We start from the raw sequence: 15,368 nt of genomic DNA on the forward strand, positions 1-15,368 counted from the left end.
CAGATACCCTTGCCCACCCATCATTACCAAGGGACCAGGTTTATAGGGTCATTTTTCACAACAGACATATTTCTACCTTCGTGCAGCTGAAAGACTGTGACCCAGAGACCCAAGGCCATGTCTAGGTAGGACACATCCTGGTCTTAGAGCCCCAACTCAGTACCCCTTCCTTGACAATGCCATGTGAGAGAAAAAGACTAACAAGAGAGCCATCCCTAAGGAAGAATGTGAAAGGGACTTTGTCTATTCCTGACCAAGAACGTGGTCACCCACACAGGCAGGTCCCACCTCTGTGTCTAGGGATTTGGCAAACGGTGAGTAAATACACCCATAATCCACAGCAGGTAAGTGCAGCCTGCCCTTGCTTCTACTTCTGAAGGAAGCCTGGAAGGAATTTGGTGTAACATGAGGAGAGCCTGCTTGTTTGGGGGTTTCTTTCCCGCCCTGCCCCCCAGCTGTTTAGTCCCAGAGAAAAATCACACACGGATCTCTGTAAGTTATAATGCTGATTGGCCCATTAGGTCAGGCTTCTTACTGGCTAACTCTCACATCTTGATTAACCCATTTTTCTCATCTATTTTAGCCATGTGGCTCAGTACCTTTTTCAGTACCTTCTGAGTACAGAAGCTCACATCCTGCGGCTTCGGTGATCTGGGCAGGAGTGGGAGGAATCAACTTTCTCCTCCCCAGAATTCTCCTGCTCTCCTTGCATCATTTCCACTTCCTGTCTGTTTTTTCCGCCTATACCTCCTGCCTGGCCAATCACCGTTTATTTAAAACATGATTGACAGAATACAGACAATTCTCCCACACCAATTTGGAAAGATTTTTCCCTTCTTGGTCCTACTTACCAGGAGTTGCTGATGGAACTTCAATCAAGAAAAAGGGGAGGATATCACTGCATAGTTTAAGTCTGAAACTCTCAACATACACCACAGGCCTCAAACTTATGGCAATCATCCTGCTTCTGCCTCCCAAGTGCTGATTGTAAGTGTGTGCATCACCATGCTCAGCCTGCATTGTATGTGTGTGTACATTTGTGTGTGTGCATGTTTGTGCGTGTGTGTGTGTGTGTGTGTTTACAAATGTGCATGAACATGTGTATGTGAGTATAGAGCCCAGAGGACAATCTCTAGTGTCATCCTCAAGTATGTAATTTCCTTCTTTTCAGACAAGGTTGCCCATTGGCCCGGAACTTGACAATATAGTTGTCTCGGCTTGCCAGTGAGCCCTAAGAATTCTGTTGCCTCCGTGACCCCAAGAGTGGGATTACAAATGTGCACCCACTTGCCTGGCATTTTTACATGCTCTCCAGGAATCAAACTCATGTCCTCGTGCTTGGAAAGCAAGTGCTTTGCCAACTGAGCCCAAGCCCAGTCAAGGCCCTCAAATTTACAGGTGTTCTTCCCTGTGTCTGCCATACCCCTGACAGCTTACCCATCATAGATATGGTCTGAACTGGAACAAATGCAGAGGACTGTAAGGACATCCTCTAGCATCCCCTGAGTTCAGAAAAATGTCGACGCCACCTAAATTTACAGTTGATTTGCTGAATGAAGGCTGCATACACAGACCTGGCTCTGGGCCCCGGATTCTCAAGAGATCAAAAGCCCCCAGAATAAGCCTCACCTTCAGTGCTAGTCGTCGTGCCTGGGGTGGGGGCAGTGGCGGTCGCGGTAATGGTGGGGGCAGTGGCAGTGGTTGTGGTGGTGGTGGTGGTGGAGGTGGGAATAGGGGTAGAGATTGTGGTGAAGCTTGTCAAGGTGGTTGGGGATTCCGTGGAGGAGACACAAATATTCAAGTGTTGTTTTATTGTCCCATTGGAGTCGCAGATCTCCATGTAGCAGAAGGAACCATCCTGGGTCTGGTTAACAATCTTTCCTGTACAGAGGGTATGGGGTCATCAATTCAACAAGAAAGATAGCCTTTTAAGGCTTCCCCAATTTATCCCATGTGATAGAGGACTGCAACCTCCATTCCATCAGGACTGCATCCCCAGAACCTCTTACTTTGAAGAAGGAGCCTCACTGGAATGCAGAGGCAATGAGCCCAGCACCCAGATGAGAGGTGCACTAGAAATTTCCCATAGGGTACCACTACCATAGGGTACCACTCTCATAGGGTACCACTACCATAGGATATCACTCCCATAGGGTACCACTACCATAGGGTACCACTACCATAGGGTACCACTACCATAGGGTACCACTACCATAGGGTATCACTCCCATTAGAGAAAGGAAACAAAGATGTGAAGGGGGAGCCTCCGGCTTGCTGCACAGCTCAGCACGTTGAAGCTGGAAAGAACATGGGCAACCAAGAAAGAGAGCCCAGGAGGAAACCAATCCCTACCCAAGCCCAGGTCCCACGGGTACAAGAACAACACAGTCCACAGGCTTCCTGGGTTGGGACCACTAACCCTCTACCTCCAGGATCCCAGCAGAGGGCAGCTTACCTTCTTCTGGATGGCAGTCGATTTCTGAAGTGGTGTTGCACATACTGCAAAGCAAGTATAGACACTACAGGTCCTCTCCATACTCTCCTTCCCACAGACACCACATGCCCATCTCCCTGTGTGCTGGCCCAAAGCCCCAGAGTATTGCCCCAACCACAAGCCACAAAGGAACCCCACCCATAGGGCTCTAAATGTAACCAGTCAGATGAGGTGAAGCAAGCTAAGAAAAAGCTGGCCCAAGAGAATGGGGTGAGATCAGAAGACCTGCATACTCCTAAGGACAGGAACTAGCACCTCTGTACCCTAGCTCCTATGACCATATGTGTACAAGTGTGACTGGGTGTGCAACTGTATGTGGTTGTGTCCATGTATGTATGCACATTGAATGGCCCATGAATGAGTGTGAGTGTGGCTATGAGCCATGTATGTGTGCTTGCATACACCTGACCGGTGACCATATTTCATGTGTCTGAACATGTTGTGTGTGTGTGTGTGTGTGTGTGTGTGTGTGTGTGGTGTGTACGTGTGTGCCAACCTTTCCCAGGCCCTATGAAATGTAGGCTCAGTACCAAGACTTGCAGATATCCTCAGTGGGAATAGACGAATTGGGTGGGTAGTGAATGCCATCAATATAGCAGCCACACTGGTCCTTAGTGACACATCTCTTTTTGTTTTCATCATATATGGGCTTGTCCTCAGGGCACCGAGGGTAGCAACCTAGTGGGTATAGGAAATGGGGCTTAGATCACCATGGATGATGCCCCTGGTCCGTCATACCTTCCTCATCAACCCCACTCCATCTGGTGTTTTGCTTGGAGATGTTCATCTATGAAGACCAAGAGTCAGAAGACAGGGTTTGTGTCTCCCCTGACACTAGAATGCTCTGCTCCACACACACACCCGAGTTAGTGTGCTCCTCTGCCACCTCTTCAGAAGTCAAGGCCTTAGCTGGCTTCCATGGCTCCAGTTCAGTGAACAGACTGTAGTGAAATGAACCTCAGTACCTGAGTCAAGCCTCTTAGCCTGGGGGCACCTTTCAAACAACCCTGTCTCCAGCTAACGGAAGCCCCCAGCCTGACAGAGGCCTACCCGTTGGCGGCCACCTCACTGAAGGGCCCTGTCTGCTCACCCTCCAGGTAGAACACAGAGATGTTGGAGTGGATGCCGTTGATGGTCCTGCAGGTCTCAAAGCTGTTGTTCCCACATGGTTCATAGTGCCATGTGCACTCATTTGGGAGGTTGTAGTAATCACAGAATACAGCTAGAGGGAGAGAGGACGGAACATGGTCCGGCTTGGGAGCACACAAGTGGGTACCCAAGTGAGCCTGCATCAGGGGATGTGAGTGCCAGAGCAGGTCCAGTCAGCTCCTACCAACACAAGTCTCACTATGCCCCCCCCCCCAGAAAGGATGTCTGGGGACAAGGATGAGATCGGTGACATTTAGTCATCACCTGAATGGGGAAGGAAGATGGTGTCTGCCATGGATACTCACGGCATAGATCTGGCCTCCTCCAGAACACGCAGGCCCCTGCCTTGGTGCATTCTTGAGCATAGGAGGCCACAGCGGAGCAGAAACACTCGCAGTCACCGCCCGTGTCGCAGGAGCAGGAGTCGTGCACACAGGCCTCGTAGAAGACGGTGGGGTCCACCTAGCAGGGAGACGTCCATGAGCCCTAGGCCCGCACTACCCTGAGAGAGCCTGGACCGCAGGACACTGAAGCTGGCCCACAGCCCCAGAGTAGCTGACAGACAGGGGCACACCCACATTCAGGCCATCCTGATCGACAGATCTGTCACCCATCCCTTGAGTGCCTCAAGATGATAATCCTAAAACTGTCTCTCCCCCTGCTATCTTCTAGGCTCAAACAAAATAAGTCATTTCTCTCCCTCCCTGATGAGCTTGCAGTCAGGGCAGAGGAGGGTGGAGTCTGCCCAGGGATCTCAGAGAGAAAGGTTGATCATCTAATTACTGACTCAAAGAACCAAGTGTACAGAATTGAAGACCAAATACCCCATGGTGGTGCAGCAATATGTCTCCAAGTATCCTTAGACTACTTGGAGAGGCCAGGAGCCCAAAAGACAAACATAGCAAGACTAATGGGCCACACCCTTCTCGTGGACACAGTCAAGCTCATTAATCTCTTTTAGTGGCCCCAACCATGGCCCTGATCACAACCACAATACGCCTATAGTGGGACTGTGCCTACAGAGCCCTTTGCCCATGACTACAAACCACCCACACTTGTGCCCCTGCCCACACTCGTGGCCCTCCCATGCCTGCAGCCATGCCTACCTTGCTGTGGCCCTGCCCATGCCTTCAGCTCTGCCTACCTTGCTGTGGCACCCTTTGAATACAACACTCTTGATAATGCTGCATTGCTTCTCTGCCCAGGAGCGACGGTGTGGGTTTAGGGTGCAGGGGTCTGGGGTGTGGTTCACATCTGGGCACGTGGAAGCTTCCTTCCAGCTATTTCCAAAGTCCAGCTCACTGGTCACCACCATATGGTCCCGAGTGGTGAAGTCATTCTTGGTCTGGTCATCAAAGTTCCCACACAGACCGCATACAGTGCCCTGTAGGTGGAAAGACAAGAGTCTCCAGCTTGAGAAGTTCTTGAAGTAGGTGAGAACAGCATCCACAGCATCTATGCTGGCGACAGCCCAGGACACGGCTGGCATCTTGGTGGCCCACCTTGTAAGAAGGAGCCAGCTTAATGAAGATGGTGGTCCTCTTGTCCCAGATAACGATAATGCCAGGGCTGGCCTCCACCACCAGGTACAGGCCCACTTCCCGTGCGATGTAGGGCACATGGTGCCTCTTTTCCAAATGCCTCACCACACGGTGTTTATCCATCAGCTTCAGCTCTGTTCCCTACCCAGAGAAAAGGATGGTCACTGACTGTGTCCAAGGGTTCCCACGGGATCCCCGGTCCCAGGAACCAGCAGCACTCACCCCTATAAATATCTTTATGGCCTTGGAGCAGGTAACACCTGTGGTGCCGCAGGGGACATTCTCAGTGATAATGCTGAAGGAGCCAGTAGAGTTCTGGCCACAGTAGTCCTGGGTCCCGACAAGACAGTGTTAGCCAAGGAAACCAGGACACAGGTGCCTACCCCAGCTGCTAAAGCCACCCCTCTGGATAGAAAATGCTCTGCCTTTCCCCATCTGGGATTCAAGGCCCTAACTCAAACCCCATCCAGCCAGGTCTTCTGTTGTCTGGGGATGGTGATGCCATACAAAGGGTAGAAGAAATAATAGCTGGACCTGTCACACACACACACACACACACACACACACACATACAGAGAGAGAGAGAGAGAGAGAGAGAGAGAGAGAGAGAGAGAGAGAGAGAGAGAGAAGAGGGAGAAGAGGGTAGGCTTTTTCAACACCCCTCATCCCCATACATGCCCATCTCATGAAGGAGAGAGGTTTACCACACCCTCTCTATTCATTGCTGGGAGCCCAAATCCTGGCAGCAAGGGTTCCAGGGTGAGGAAGGGCTAGCCCTTCCCACCCCAAGGACCTTCTTTCATATCTCAGGGCAGGCCCCTTCCTGGAGAGGTTCACAATCGCACCTGAACAGCCACATAGGAGCAATGTCCATCAAAGTCATAGTGCTTCCCATCGAAGGTGATGTAGTGGCCACTCCCATAGATGGAGCAGGTGCTGTGGCATGCATAGCGGGTGCACTCCCAGCGTCCTTTCTGGCAAGTACTGCGGAGAAAGGTAGAGGAGCCTGAAGGAGCCTGAGGCCAAGACTCCCACATGCCCTTGGAGAGCAGCTTAGGTAAGGCCCTGGGCACCATGGCACCAGCTCCTGAGGCCGTCCATTATAGGAAACCTGCAAGCACCTATACCGGCCTAAGAGTGACCTCTAGGGTGAGGGGTAGACATAAGACTTACTCTGTCAACAGAGCAAGTATCCCCCCAAAAAGCCAGCCTAATGCCTCCAATGCAGACTGACTGGGCCAGCTCACCAGGTGTTGTTACAGTCCAGTTTGATCTCGGACCCAGGTTTGTATAGGTCTTTGTTGTGGATGCAAGGACACTCCTCCTCCACCACACATGTACCATTGCCATCATCCAGCTTCCCATCGGGACACACACAGCCGCTGACACATTCTGTATGGTACTGGAATAAGAAGAAGGGCTCAGATGAGGGCCAAGCCTTCCTTGAGGGGTCAAGTGCCCACACGAGAATATCTAACAGTGTCCTGGACCCCCAACTTCTCCTCCTCTCTCCTAAAACCCCTCCCTTATCCTGGTCAGGGAGACCAGGTAGGGTTGCTGTTCAAGGCCGCTAGGCTGACCTCTTCACTGCCTTAGGCTGCCACTTCTCTTCCAGGGTCACAGGGAATACCAATAGACCCAGGAGTTTGTGAGACTCAGGCCCCAGCCCAGTGAACTGGCAGTGTGGGAGTCTGCTCAGTCCACACAATGGCCTCAGGCATCCAGAATGACCCCCAACCAGCCCTCCCTGGCACTCACATAGCCAGCCACCAGTGTCTGGCAGCTTGTGGGGCGGGGTTTCCGGGTGGCCAGAGCAGTCAAGTTGTTGCAATCCACAAGGATTTTGGGGGACTTACAGGCTGTGGGGTTAAGAAATCTGTCTCAGCTCGGATGAATTCAGGGAACCAGGTAAGCAGGGAAGGGAAACAAGACTCAGACTGGTAGCCATACATGAGCAGCATCTGTAAAACTTACTGTGGCCAAGCAGTTTGACCTGGGTGCATTGCAGCCTCCCATTCCGGCAAATGCTATGAAAGAGAAGTGGGACAGGGTTCATGGGACTCAAGTCTGTCCCTGTGCAGGACATAGGCCAGCCAGGCCACCTCTGCACCGTTTGAGAGCCTCAGGCCCCACACGTAGAACCTCCCCCGCCCCCATTTTTCCACTTGGGGCAGAGATTCAAGAGCATCCACTCCCTGACTCTATAGGCCCCTTGCAGAGTCCAGGACACTCACCAGCGCTCCCCTTGCCTCAGGATCACTTCCCCTGCCTCCAGATAAAGACCGTAGTGGTAGCAGGAGCACTTAGCCAAGGGCACACAGCGGCCTTTCTCATCCATGAAGGTATGGTCAGGGCAGCCACAGCCTTCCACAGGTGCAAATCCCTTGAGGCAGTGAGCGTCACCCTCTGAGAGGGAGCGGCAGGTCTGCTGGCAAGTGGTCAGGTTGTACAGGAAGATCTGTGAGCTGGGGCAAGCGTCCACATCTTTGTCTGCAGGGGAATTCACGGGAGTGAGGGCCAATGGCACTGAACTCCAACTACTGTCCCTATAAACTGTCCCTGAGCTTCTCCTCCCTCCACCTGCAGATAGAGGCCAGCCACCCTGGGAACCTTTCCCACATTCCTGAACTCAGCTGCCACAGCTGTGACCATCCCAAAATCCATCTCTGCAAAATTCTGCTCCCACGCTGCACGCAGAGCCTAAAGGTCGGGCAGAAGCTGGGCGACAGCTACAAGGAGCTGCCCCTTTCCCTGGACTGACTGCTTAGGGTTCCCGGCCCCCAGCCCTAGGGAGCAGCCAGTGGGGAAGCACTCACTGCAGACGCGTTCCCGCCAGCCCCACAGCATGACCCCCTTGGCAGCACAGGCCTGGGCATAGGAAGACAGAGCTGCGCACATGCAGTCCTCATTGTTCTGACAGTTGCACGTGTCGTATTTGCACCTCTGGGAGACAAAGTAACAGTGATGTGAGGAGGCCAGGCGCATGGCCCTGGCATCCTGAGCACTCCAGTGAATACACATGTGCATACATGCCAGCACTCAGGCACACACACACACACACACACACACACACACACACACAGCCACTCCCAGGCTCAGCCAGGTGGCCCGAGCACACTTTGTTGGCTGTGGGGACACTGCCGGCAGCATTGAGTATGTAGGGGTGGGGGATGAGCTCACCTTGTAGTAGTCAGTGGGATCCACAGCCAGGTGGCACCTGGCAAAAGGGGTCTCTGACTTCTTCAGAAGGGAACACCAGTGCTCAGCATAATTGGCTGGGGAGTAGATCAGAACCTCAGCATAACCAGGCTCCCCTCACATACCCTGAGCCTAAAAAGTCTGATCACCCAGGATGGAGGTGACACGGTATCCTGTGTGACCAAAGTCAGATCCCTCCCTCCCTCCCATCATAACTCCAGGCAGCTGTGAGCAAGATGAAACCGTTTTGTATAACACCCACGTCCTCCCTTTCTCAACCCCGGGGGCTAGAAATCTTCAGATATGATCGAGAAGTGGGTAGGAGGGCATATTGTCCTAGCATTAAGCCAGGCCTGGATGAGAGCCGCCACCAGCAGTTAGCCTGACCAGCCCATCTACTTTGTCGCTTGGAAAGCTGCCACCATGGGGCCACTATAAACTAGCCAAACAGCAGGTAGATGTGCCGGTCACCAGCAACATGGACTATGCAACCTCTACCCACCCTTCCGCCCACATACTAGGTCCCCATCTGCTCTGAGGCGGTACTGGCCAGGACTCTGTGTCCTAGACAAGCCAGTGGACAGTGACTAACTTCCCCTGAGCCTTACCGCTCTCAATGTTGAGGGAACAGGGGTCATCTAGCCAGTCTAACTTGTCATGGCAGCTTGACTGGGCCTTCCAGGTATTGGCGAAGCCAGCACCCGTGGCCTCCACCAGCCCACCAGACGTCATGAAGTCATCACTTTCCAGGCCGTTGAAGTTTCCACAGAGCCCTAAAGATGCAGGACAGAATTAGGAAGAATTAGATGTGGACAGGAGCAGTACAGGACCCTCATGGGGCTTTTTCAGGGACAATACAAAAGGGACCACTCACCCTGCACCTGTCCCTGGGCAGACTGGTCCAGAGTCACAAAAAGCTGCATGACTGGGACCAGTTGAATCTGTAGCCGCAGTCCGAATCTCGTGTTCACAACAATGTGGTAGGAAGACGGTTGAAAGATGGAGAAGCTTGCTGCAAAACAAGAACACGTTGAAATTGTTTAAAGACTGGAGAGTCATATTATGTCAGGATGTGCACTTCTCTCTGAGTGTATAAATTGATATTTCAAGTCTGTGTAGTGTGAACTGTCAAGAGCATTGTAAAATGGTTTTTATTTTTGTCTCTCTGAGCTGTTTGATATTTTGCTTATAGCCGAAAAAATTGAGATAACTATGCACATAAAATTTATATCAGACAGGCTTAATTGTGCTGACTGGCAGGACCCACTTGGGCTTCTTATTATGCTTTATGTCACTGTTTTTCTGCTGGATGTGACATTTGCAGTCATTTTGATGTTGCTCTGGAATGCATAGTATAATGTTTTCTTGTTAAAGATAGGACCTATTATGTGGAGTTCCGTGAAGACTCACTGGACACTAAAAGAAATATTTTGAAAAAAAAAAAAAGAACACGTTGAAAGATAGCAGGGCTCCTGGGTTCCACGTGACTGTTGGGTGGCATGCCCACCATCCCATTCCCCCACCACCAGCAGGGACCCAAAGATAGAGCCTGCCGGAGACCCAGCCTCTTAGGCTATCCCAATCCCAGCTGGCTCTTTTGACTGGCAGCAGCTCAGGACCCCTCCCTGACCCACTCACCTGCCACATGGGGCAGAGTCACCTCCAGGTCATTGAGTAACACACTGCCACCTGATTTGAAGGCCACCACCTGCAAGAAATGCCACGGTTGCATAGAGCCGAGAGTGCCTGCATGCAGGACCCAGGCATGCTAGGAAGGGAGAGAGGAGGAGTACTTACGTTCTTCTTGTTGTCAGTCAGCAGCAGGACAGTCTTCAGGCAGGTCTGCTTGTCTGTAGAGCCGCAGGGGGCCAGCTCACCCAGGAGGGCATAGGAGTCATTGTGCTGGCCCTGTATGAGGAAGGATGCTGTGGTTACTGAGGATCCGCGCACCTCCTGTACCCTAGACCCCCCCACTTTTCATCCTGTGTCTGAGAGCAGCACCACCCACCACCCCAGGGACAGCCTTCTCCAGAATCAGTCTCTCCTCCCTCCCCAGAGGACAGAGGGCCCCCAGCTCTGTCCAGGTAGCCTGGCCTGCCTACCTTGGTCAAGACATAGTAGCAGTCCCCGTGAAAGGTAAACTTTTTTCCATCAAAGGTGGTGATGTGGGAGCCACCTTCTAGGGCACAGGTCTGAGGGCATTCCAGTTCTTCACACAACCAGCGACCAGCATTGCAGACACTGCCCAGAAGCAGAGCACAGGGTCAAGACTCAGTGACACCCCAGCCTGCCTGACCCCCAGGCCCTATGCTCTGATACTTACCACTTCTCACAGTTATTGGTAATCTCCTGGCCTGGCAGATAGAGGTACCCATGCAGCTTGCAGTGGCACTGGCTCACAGGGACGCAGCCCTTGCCCGTGATGTCATCATACACAGTGCCTGTGGTAGCCAGAGATGTAAACTTACCCTGGAAGCCTCAGGAAGTGCCAGTTTCCCCAAAAGGAGAGGCTGTCAGCCAGATCTCCACCCACAGGCATCAGGACCCTGCTCTGTCAATGCAGATGCTCACCTCCCGGCCCTTAGGGTTCTGTGGAGGGTCCCACCTCTCCCTGCCTGCTCCCTGACCCAGTCTCTGGGACAAGGGTCTTCCAGAGCATGTACCTTCTGGGCAGAAGCAGCCATCCATGTAGTGTTCCTCACACAAACTGCTGACCTCCAGATGTGAGCAGGTGTCCATGCAGGGCGAGCTGCTCTCCAGGTATACCATGTTATCAGGGCATTTCTTGGCTAGAAGTAAAGTCAGCTCCATCAATCCACAAATAAGGCACTAACACAGTGCCAAGGCCACTGGCAGGCAGGGTCTGGGTGCTTGGCACAGACATGGCTCCCACCGGGGGCTCCTTAAACCCAGGGAGAGCACCACGTGAGAGGCCCCCCAAGCACCCCATGGGTCACCAGCTACTTACGGCAGAGTGAGGCAGTCCTCCAGTTCTCAGGTCGGCCCCCTGCGTGGGAGCACTGGCGGGAGAACTCAGCAAGGGTGTTGCACTCGCAGGCACCATCCTGAGGACACGCGCAACGGTCCTGCATGCAGGCGCGCACATACAACTCCACGGGCACCCGGGCCTGGCAGTCCTCGAAGGCTGTGGAGGTCAGCAGCCTCTCACACTCGGCTCGCTGAAGAGAAGGACACGAACGTGGACAGCTTCATACCCCTCCTCCCCTCCCCTTAGAGCATAGGGAGCCCCAACATAGGCCAGCAGGTATAGGCTTCCTAAGAGCCTGGGGATTCCCAACAGCGACTCACATGCTCAGAGCAAGACTCTGGCTCTTGCACCACCTCGGGGTCCTCGCATTCATCCTCAGGCTTGTTGATCTTCTGCATGTTCCCAAATTCAATGGCACTGTAGTGTATGCCTACGGATGCAGGTGGTTAGCTCCTTGGGAGCCGGGAGCCTGCAGCCTCACCCCTGTCTTCCTCTCAACAAGCCCAGTTTAGCACTCACCTTCTTTGAGGAACTCATAATAGGTCTGCATGCCATTGAAGTCCCCGCAGAGACCACAGGTGTGGTTCTGGAACCGGCTGTCTAGTTCTAGCTGTTGAAATGGAAGGCAGGGCAGGTGAGCAGACCTCAGGGCCCAGCACAGCTTCCAGAGTCCCTAGGTCTAAGCAGCTTCTCCAACAGGGCAGGTCAGGAGGAGGGCAGGGATCAGCCACCAGGAAGGGTCCTTCAGGTTGGGGTACCAAAATGCAGTCTCTGAGAGACAGAGACCAGTCACTGCACCTATAGCACAGAGGGCCCCTCCCAGGCCAGACCAATGGAGACTCTAGTACCAACCACTGTCTCCAGCAGCCTGCTCCACCACATAGGATCCTACTCCAATTGTGAGGCATGGGTCCCCCAATCCTGCCCTTCTATGGAGCCACTAGGCCTCTGGCCAGAAAGAGGAGCCCTGCCACCTCAGAGCCCAGGATGCTGGTGCCCACCATGAGTGCATCTTCACGGTTCCACATGAGGGAGAGACCAGCACGGGAGTAGACCTTGGTGTAGGCATCATTCTTCTCAATGAGGAGCCCAGAGCTGTAGTGTGGGGTGCTGACCCTGTGGGGACCACTGTGGGGTTACTCACCATCCCACCATCCCAGAACCCACCCACTGATCCTCCCGAGGGTTCTGCTGACCACATGGCGCTGAGGACATTATCTGGGATGAAGACAGCCCAGCCTGCCTCCTTACTTGGTCAGTATGTTCTCATCTGGAGCACAAACAGACCTAGCCAAGTTCCAGGAGGAGGCCAGAGCCGGGCAGAGGTCTCAGCAATGGCCAAGAGAGCCCTTGTCCTAGGTGATTTCCTTGGGGCATGGTCAGGCACTTTTGCCTATTTTCCTTTCCATACCCTCTCAGAGTCCAGGACAGAGGCCCTTCTCAGAAGCCCCAAAGGCAGTGGGTCTGGGATATGTTGGGGACTGAGCCCCCAACTCTCTCAGACCCTTGGTTCAGAGGTATTTTTCTCACCAAATCTGGCAGGGTGGAACTCTCAACCCCTGCCCAGACCTTTACCCAGAGTTGTTCTTATTCCAGGACCCCATTCCCCTTCTGAGCTGGCCTGGAACTGCCACGCCCCAACCCCTGAGCCTCTATCCCTAGGAACCTCTGCCATACAACCCACATATGACAACATGGTCCAGCAGACAAGGCAAAGTAAAGGGAACACTGGCAGAGCGTCCATGCAAGACACAGAAAGGCTTGGAGTGGGAAAAGAGAAAATCCCCAGGGAGGTGGACCTGCAAGACAGGAATGCATTTAAGAGGACCTCATTGTTACTGAGACAAAGCCAGGGAACAATAGGGCTGGTAGAGCAGCCTCTCCCTTCTGGGCTTCTGCAACTTTAGCCTGGGGGACAGGCTCCCTTCCGCATGGCCCCCAGGGGAAGTCTGAAAGGGACTCACAGATTACCTAAGACCCCCAGTCTACAGAGGGGACTCATCAGTGTTTGGTGAGTGAATCCACAGCCTAGCTCAAACCTCAAAGCATCCCTATTAGCCATGTGCCAGAGCAGAAGAGGGTGTCCTGGAGACTGGCTAGTTTATACAAAGTTCAGGGACGAGCTTGCTCTGAGGACATAGGACAGAGGAGACTAATCCCACTCACATGGCCCCGTTCACCACAGCCAGCTTGTGGGTGAGGTAGATGGTGTCGTCCTTAATGGTAATGATGATGAACTCTATCTGGGGGTGACCCCCAGCCTGGCCCAAGCCCCACTTCAGGTGCACAGCAAATTCCTTGTAGGAGTCTCGGCAGTCAGAGGCAAAGTTGTAATCACAGAGGCCAGGGAATCGGAAGACATCGCCGTCAAAGGTTTTGTAGTGGAAGTTGCCCCAGGTGCTGCAGACATGGTTTCGGGATATGGCTTCTGGGAGAACCGTGAGGACACAAGGTGAGACACCCAGGTCTGAGGAGGACTTCCCTGAGCCCATTCTCCAAGTTAACCCCAGAGGTCCCCCCAGGGGTACCCATCTGGGGCTCCAGATCAGAGTTTCTGGATAAGATGGTACCCCTACATAAGCAGTCTCTGCTAACTATTGGTCACCCTTCTGCAGGACTCTAAGACAAGGTCCTACCTAGTGAGGAGCGCAAGTGTGTGGGGCGCAAACGTGTGGGGCGCAAGCATGTGGGGCGCAAGAGTGTGGGGCACAAGCGTGTGGGGCACAAGCAGGGAATAAACACAAAGGAGCCTTTGGGCAATCTGGTCACTCTGCACACCTACTGCCCAGTCCCCTCCACTGATGCTCTATTTAGCCCTGCTCCATCTACTCCTCACCCAGCAGGAGGTTGGACTGGGTCCCTCAGTCTTCAGGAGTCCCCACTGGGACATCCCCCACCCACAGCTTTGCCCTGATGGGACGGAAGCTTTCCATGTGGACACTCAGTCCATTCCCCAGAGGCACTGTCTTGCCGAAAGTCCCTTTTATCTGAAACTGTCCTAAACTTGGCTTCTCCTAGACATCCAAAGCTTCCCCACTCCCACGGATGATGGTCACTCGGGGAATTCAGCTTCTCATCCTCCTGGTGTAGGACCCTCAGCCTTGGAGAGACCTAAGACCCCAGGCCAACTGGAATGGCTCCGACTGGGGACCCCCTCTTATTCCAGGCACCCCTTACTAACTGCTTTGGGCTTCCCAGCCTCCCCACCCTCAGGGTGCCCTGCCCATTCCCTTGCCCAGATCATGCAGCCCCTTACCTTTCTGGAGCTCCAAGCCCCTGGCTAAGGCCAGGACTAGGCACACAGCCACCAGGCGAGCTAGTGGCAGCCCCATGGAGGCTCAGGAGGGTGGCACAGGAGAGCATCCCAGGGCAGGGGTCCAGGACTTATATGCCTAGCAGGCATCTGAGGGCGGGAGGACAAGGGAGGTGCAAAGGGTGGGTGGGGCATTTGCCGAGTTATCAGGAAAACAGCTGTGGGGGCTCCATGGGTCCCAGTGAGGAAATATTGATTCAGGTTATCTGAGTTTATCTTTATATGACTCCCTGGGTAAACTTGGCCTTCCTCAGGATGTCGCAGCCTCAATTATCCCAATGCCAGCACACACCCCAGGTGAACTCCATCCCTTTAAGTTACAAGCCAGACCAATCTCAGGTTTGAAGAGGCAGGAGGTCCCTGCTGGAATTACATCCCATGAGCTCTGCCATACCCCTTTAAGTGCCCCCAGTGCTGGCCCAGCAACCTCCAACACAGCCCAGGTAGAATAAGGAGCTTCCAGGTGTCTGCCAACGTCTCCATTCTATTTCTCCAGGAGTCCTATGGGCTGAGACAACCAGGACTGCTGAGGCTCCTCAGTTCGTGTCCCCTGGGGGAGACAAGTGTGGCAGGAATCGAGACTCCGGAGGGGGGTGTCTGACTCCAGTTCGTGATCCAACCCCAGAAGGCAAGGAGCAGTGGGGGGCCCGGGGGTGGAGGGGCCTGTCTCCATGGAACCTACTG

At 53.5% G+C, this 15,368-nt stretch overlaps 1 protein-coding gene across 6 annotated transcripts in view; it reads right to left on the reverse strand.

The window, feature by feature from the left end:
- The window catches only part of Muc2 (mucin 2, oligomeric mucus/gel-forming), a 36,811-nt gene extending 22,033 nt beyond the window's left edge, over positions 1–14,778 (reverse strand). For all 6 annotated transcript variants that reach the window (XM_087908276.1, XM_087908272.1, XM_087908274.1 and 3 more), the window contains exons 1-28: positions 14,628–14,778; positions 13,538–13,799; positions 12,373–12,487; positions 11,891–11,981; positions 11,692–11,801; positions 11,351–11,561; positions 11,046–11,171; positions 10,706–10,823; positions 10,485–10,623; positions 10,180–10,290; positions 10,021–10,090; positions 9,257–9,394; positions 8,991–9,155; positions 8,365–8,459; positions 8,001–8,127; positions 7,419–7,674; positions 7,159–7,211; positions 6,943–7,043; positions 6,432–6,586; positions 6,030–6,168; positions 5,407–5,514; positions 5,146–5,325; positions 4,788–5,027; positions 3,949–4,105; positions 3,585–3,716; positions 3,025–3,172; positions 2,456–2,499; positions 1,630–1,881 (exon numbers count right to left, since the gene is read on the reverse strand). In XM_087908276.1, coding sequence (XP_087764402.1) covers positions 1,630–1,881; positions 2,456–2,499; positions 3,025–3,172; positions 3,585–3,716; positions 3,949–4,105; positions 4,788–5,027; positions 5,146–5,325; positions 5,407–5,514; positions 6,030–6,168; positions 6,432–6,586; positions 6,943–7,043; positions 7,159–7,211; positions 7,419–7,674; positions 8,001–8,127; positions 8,365–8,459; positions 8,991–9,155; positions 9,257–9,394; positions 10,021–10,090; positions 10,180–10,290; positions 10,485–10,623; positions 10,706–10,823; positions 11,046–11,171; positions 11,351–11,561; positions 11,692–11,801; positions 11,891–11,981; positions 12,373–12,487; positions 13,538–13,799; positions 14,628–14,703 — 3,919 coding nt within the window. In that variant the 5' untranslated portion in view covers positions 14,704–14,778. The remainder of the gene's footprint in view (positions 1–1,629; positions 1,882–2,455; positions 2,500–3,024; positions 3,173–3,584; positions 3,717–3,948; positions 4,106–4,787; positions 5,028–5,145; positions 5,326–5,406; positions 5,515–6,029; positions 6,169–6,431; positions 6,587–6,942; positions 7,044–7,158; positions 7,212–7,418; positions 7,675–8,000; positions 8,128–8,364; positions 8,460–8,990; positions 9,156–9,256; positions 9,395–10,020; positions 10,091–10,179; positions 10,291–10,484; positions 10,624–10,705; positions 10,824–11,045; positions 11,172–11,350; positions 11,562–11,691; positions 11,802–11,890; positions 11,982–12,372; positions 12,488–13,537; positions 13,800–14,627) is intronic.
- Between the last annotated feature and the right edge of the window lie 590 nt (positions 14,779–15,368).

The sequence above is a fragment of the Myodes glareolus genome, chromosome 7, assembly GCF_982192425.1.
Source record: "Myodes glareolus chromosome 7, mMyoGla1.1, whole genome shotgun sequence".
Lineage (NCBI taxonomy): Eukaryota > Metazoa > Chordata > Mammalia > Rodentia > Cricetidae > Myodes > Myodes glareolus.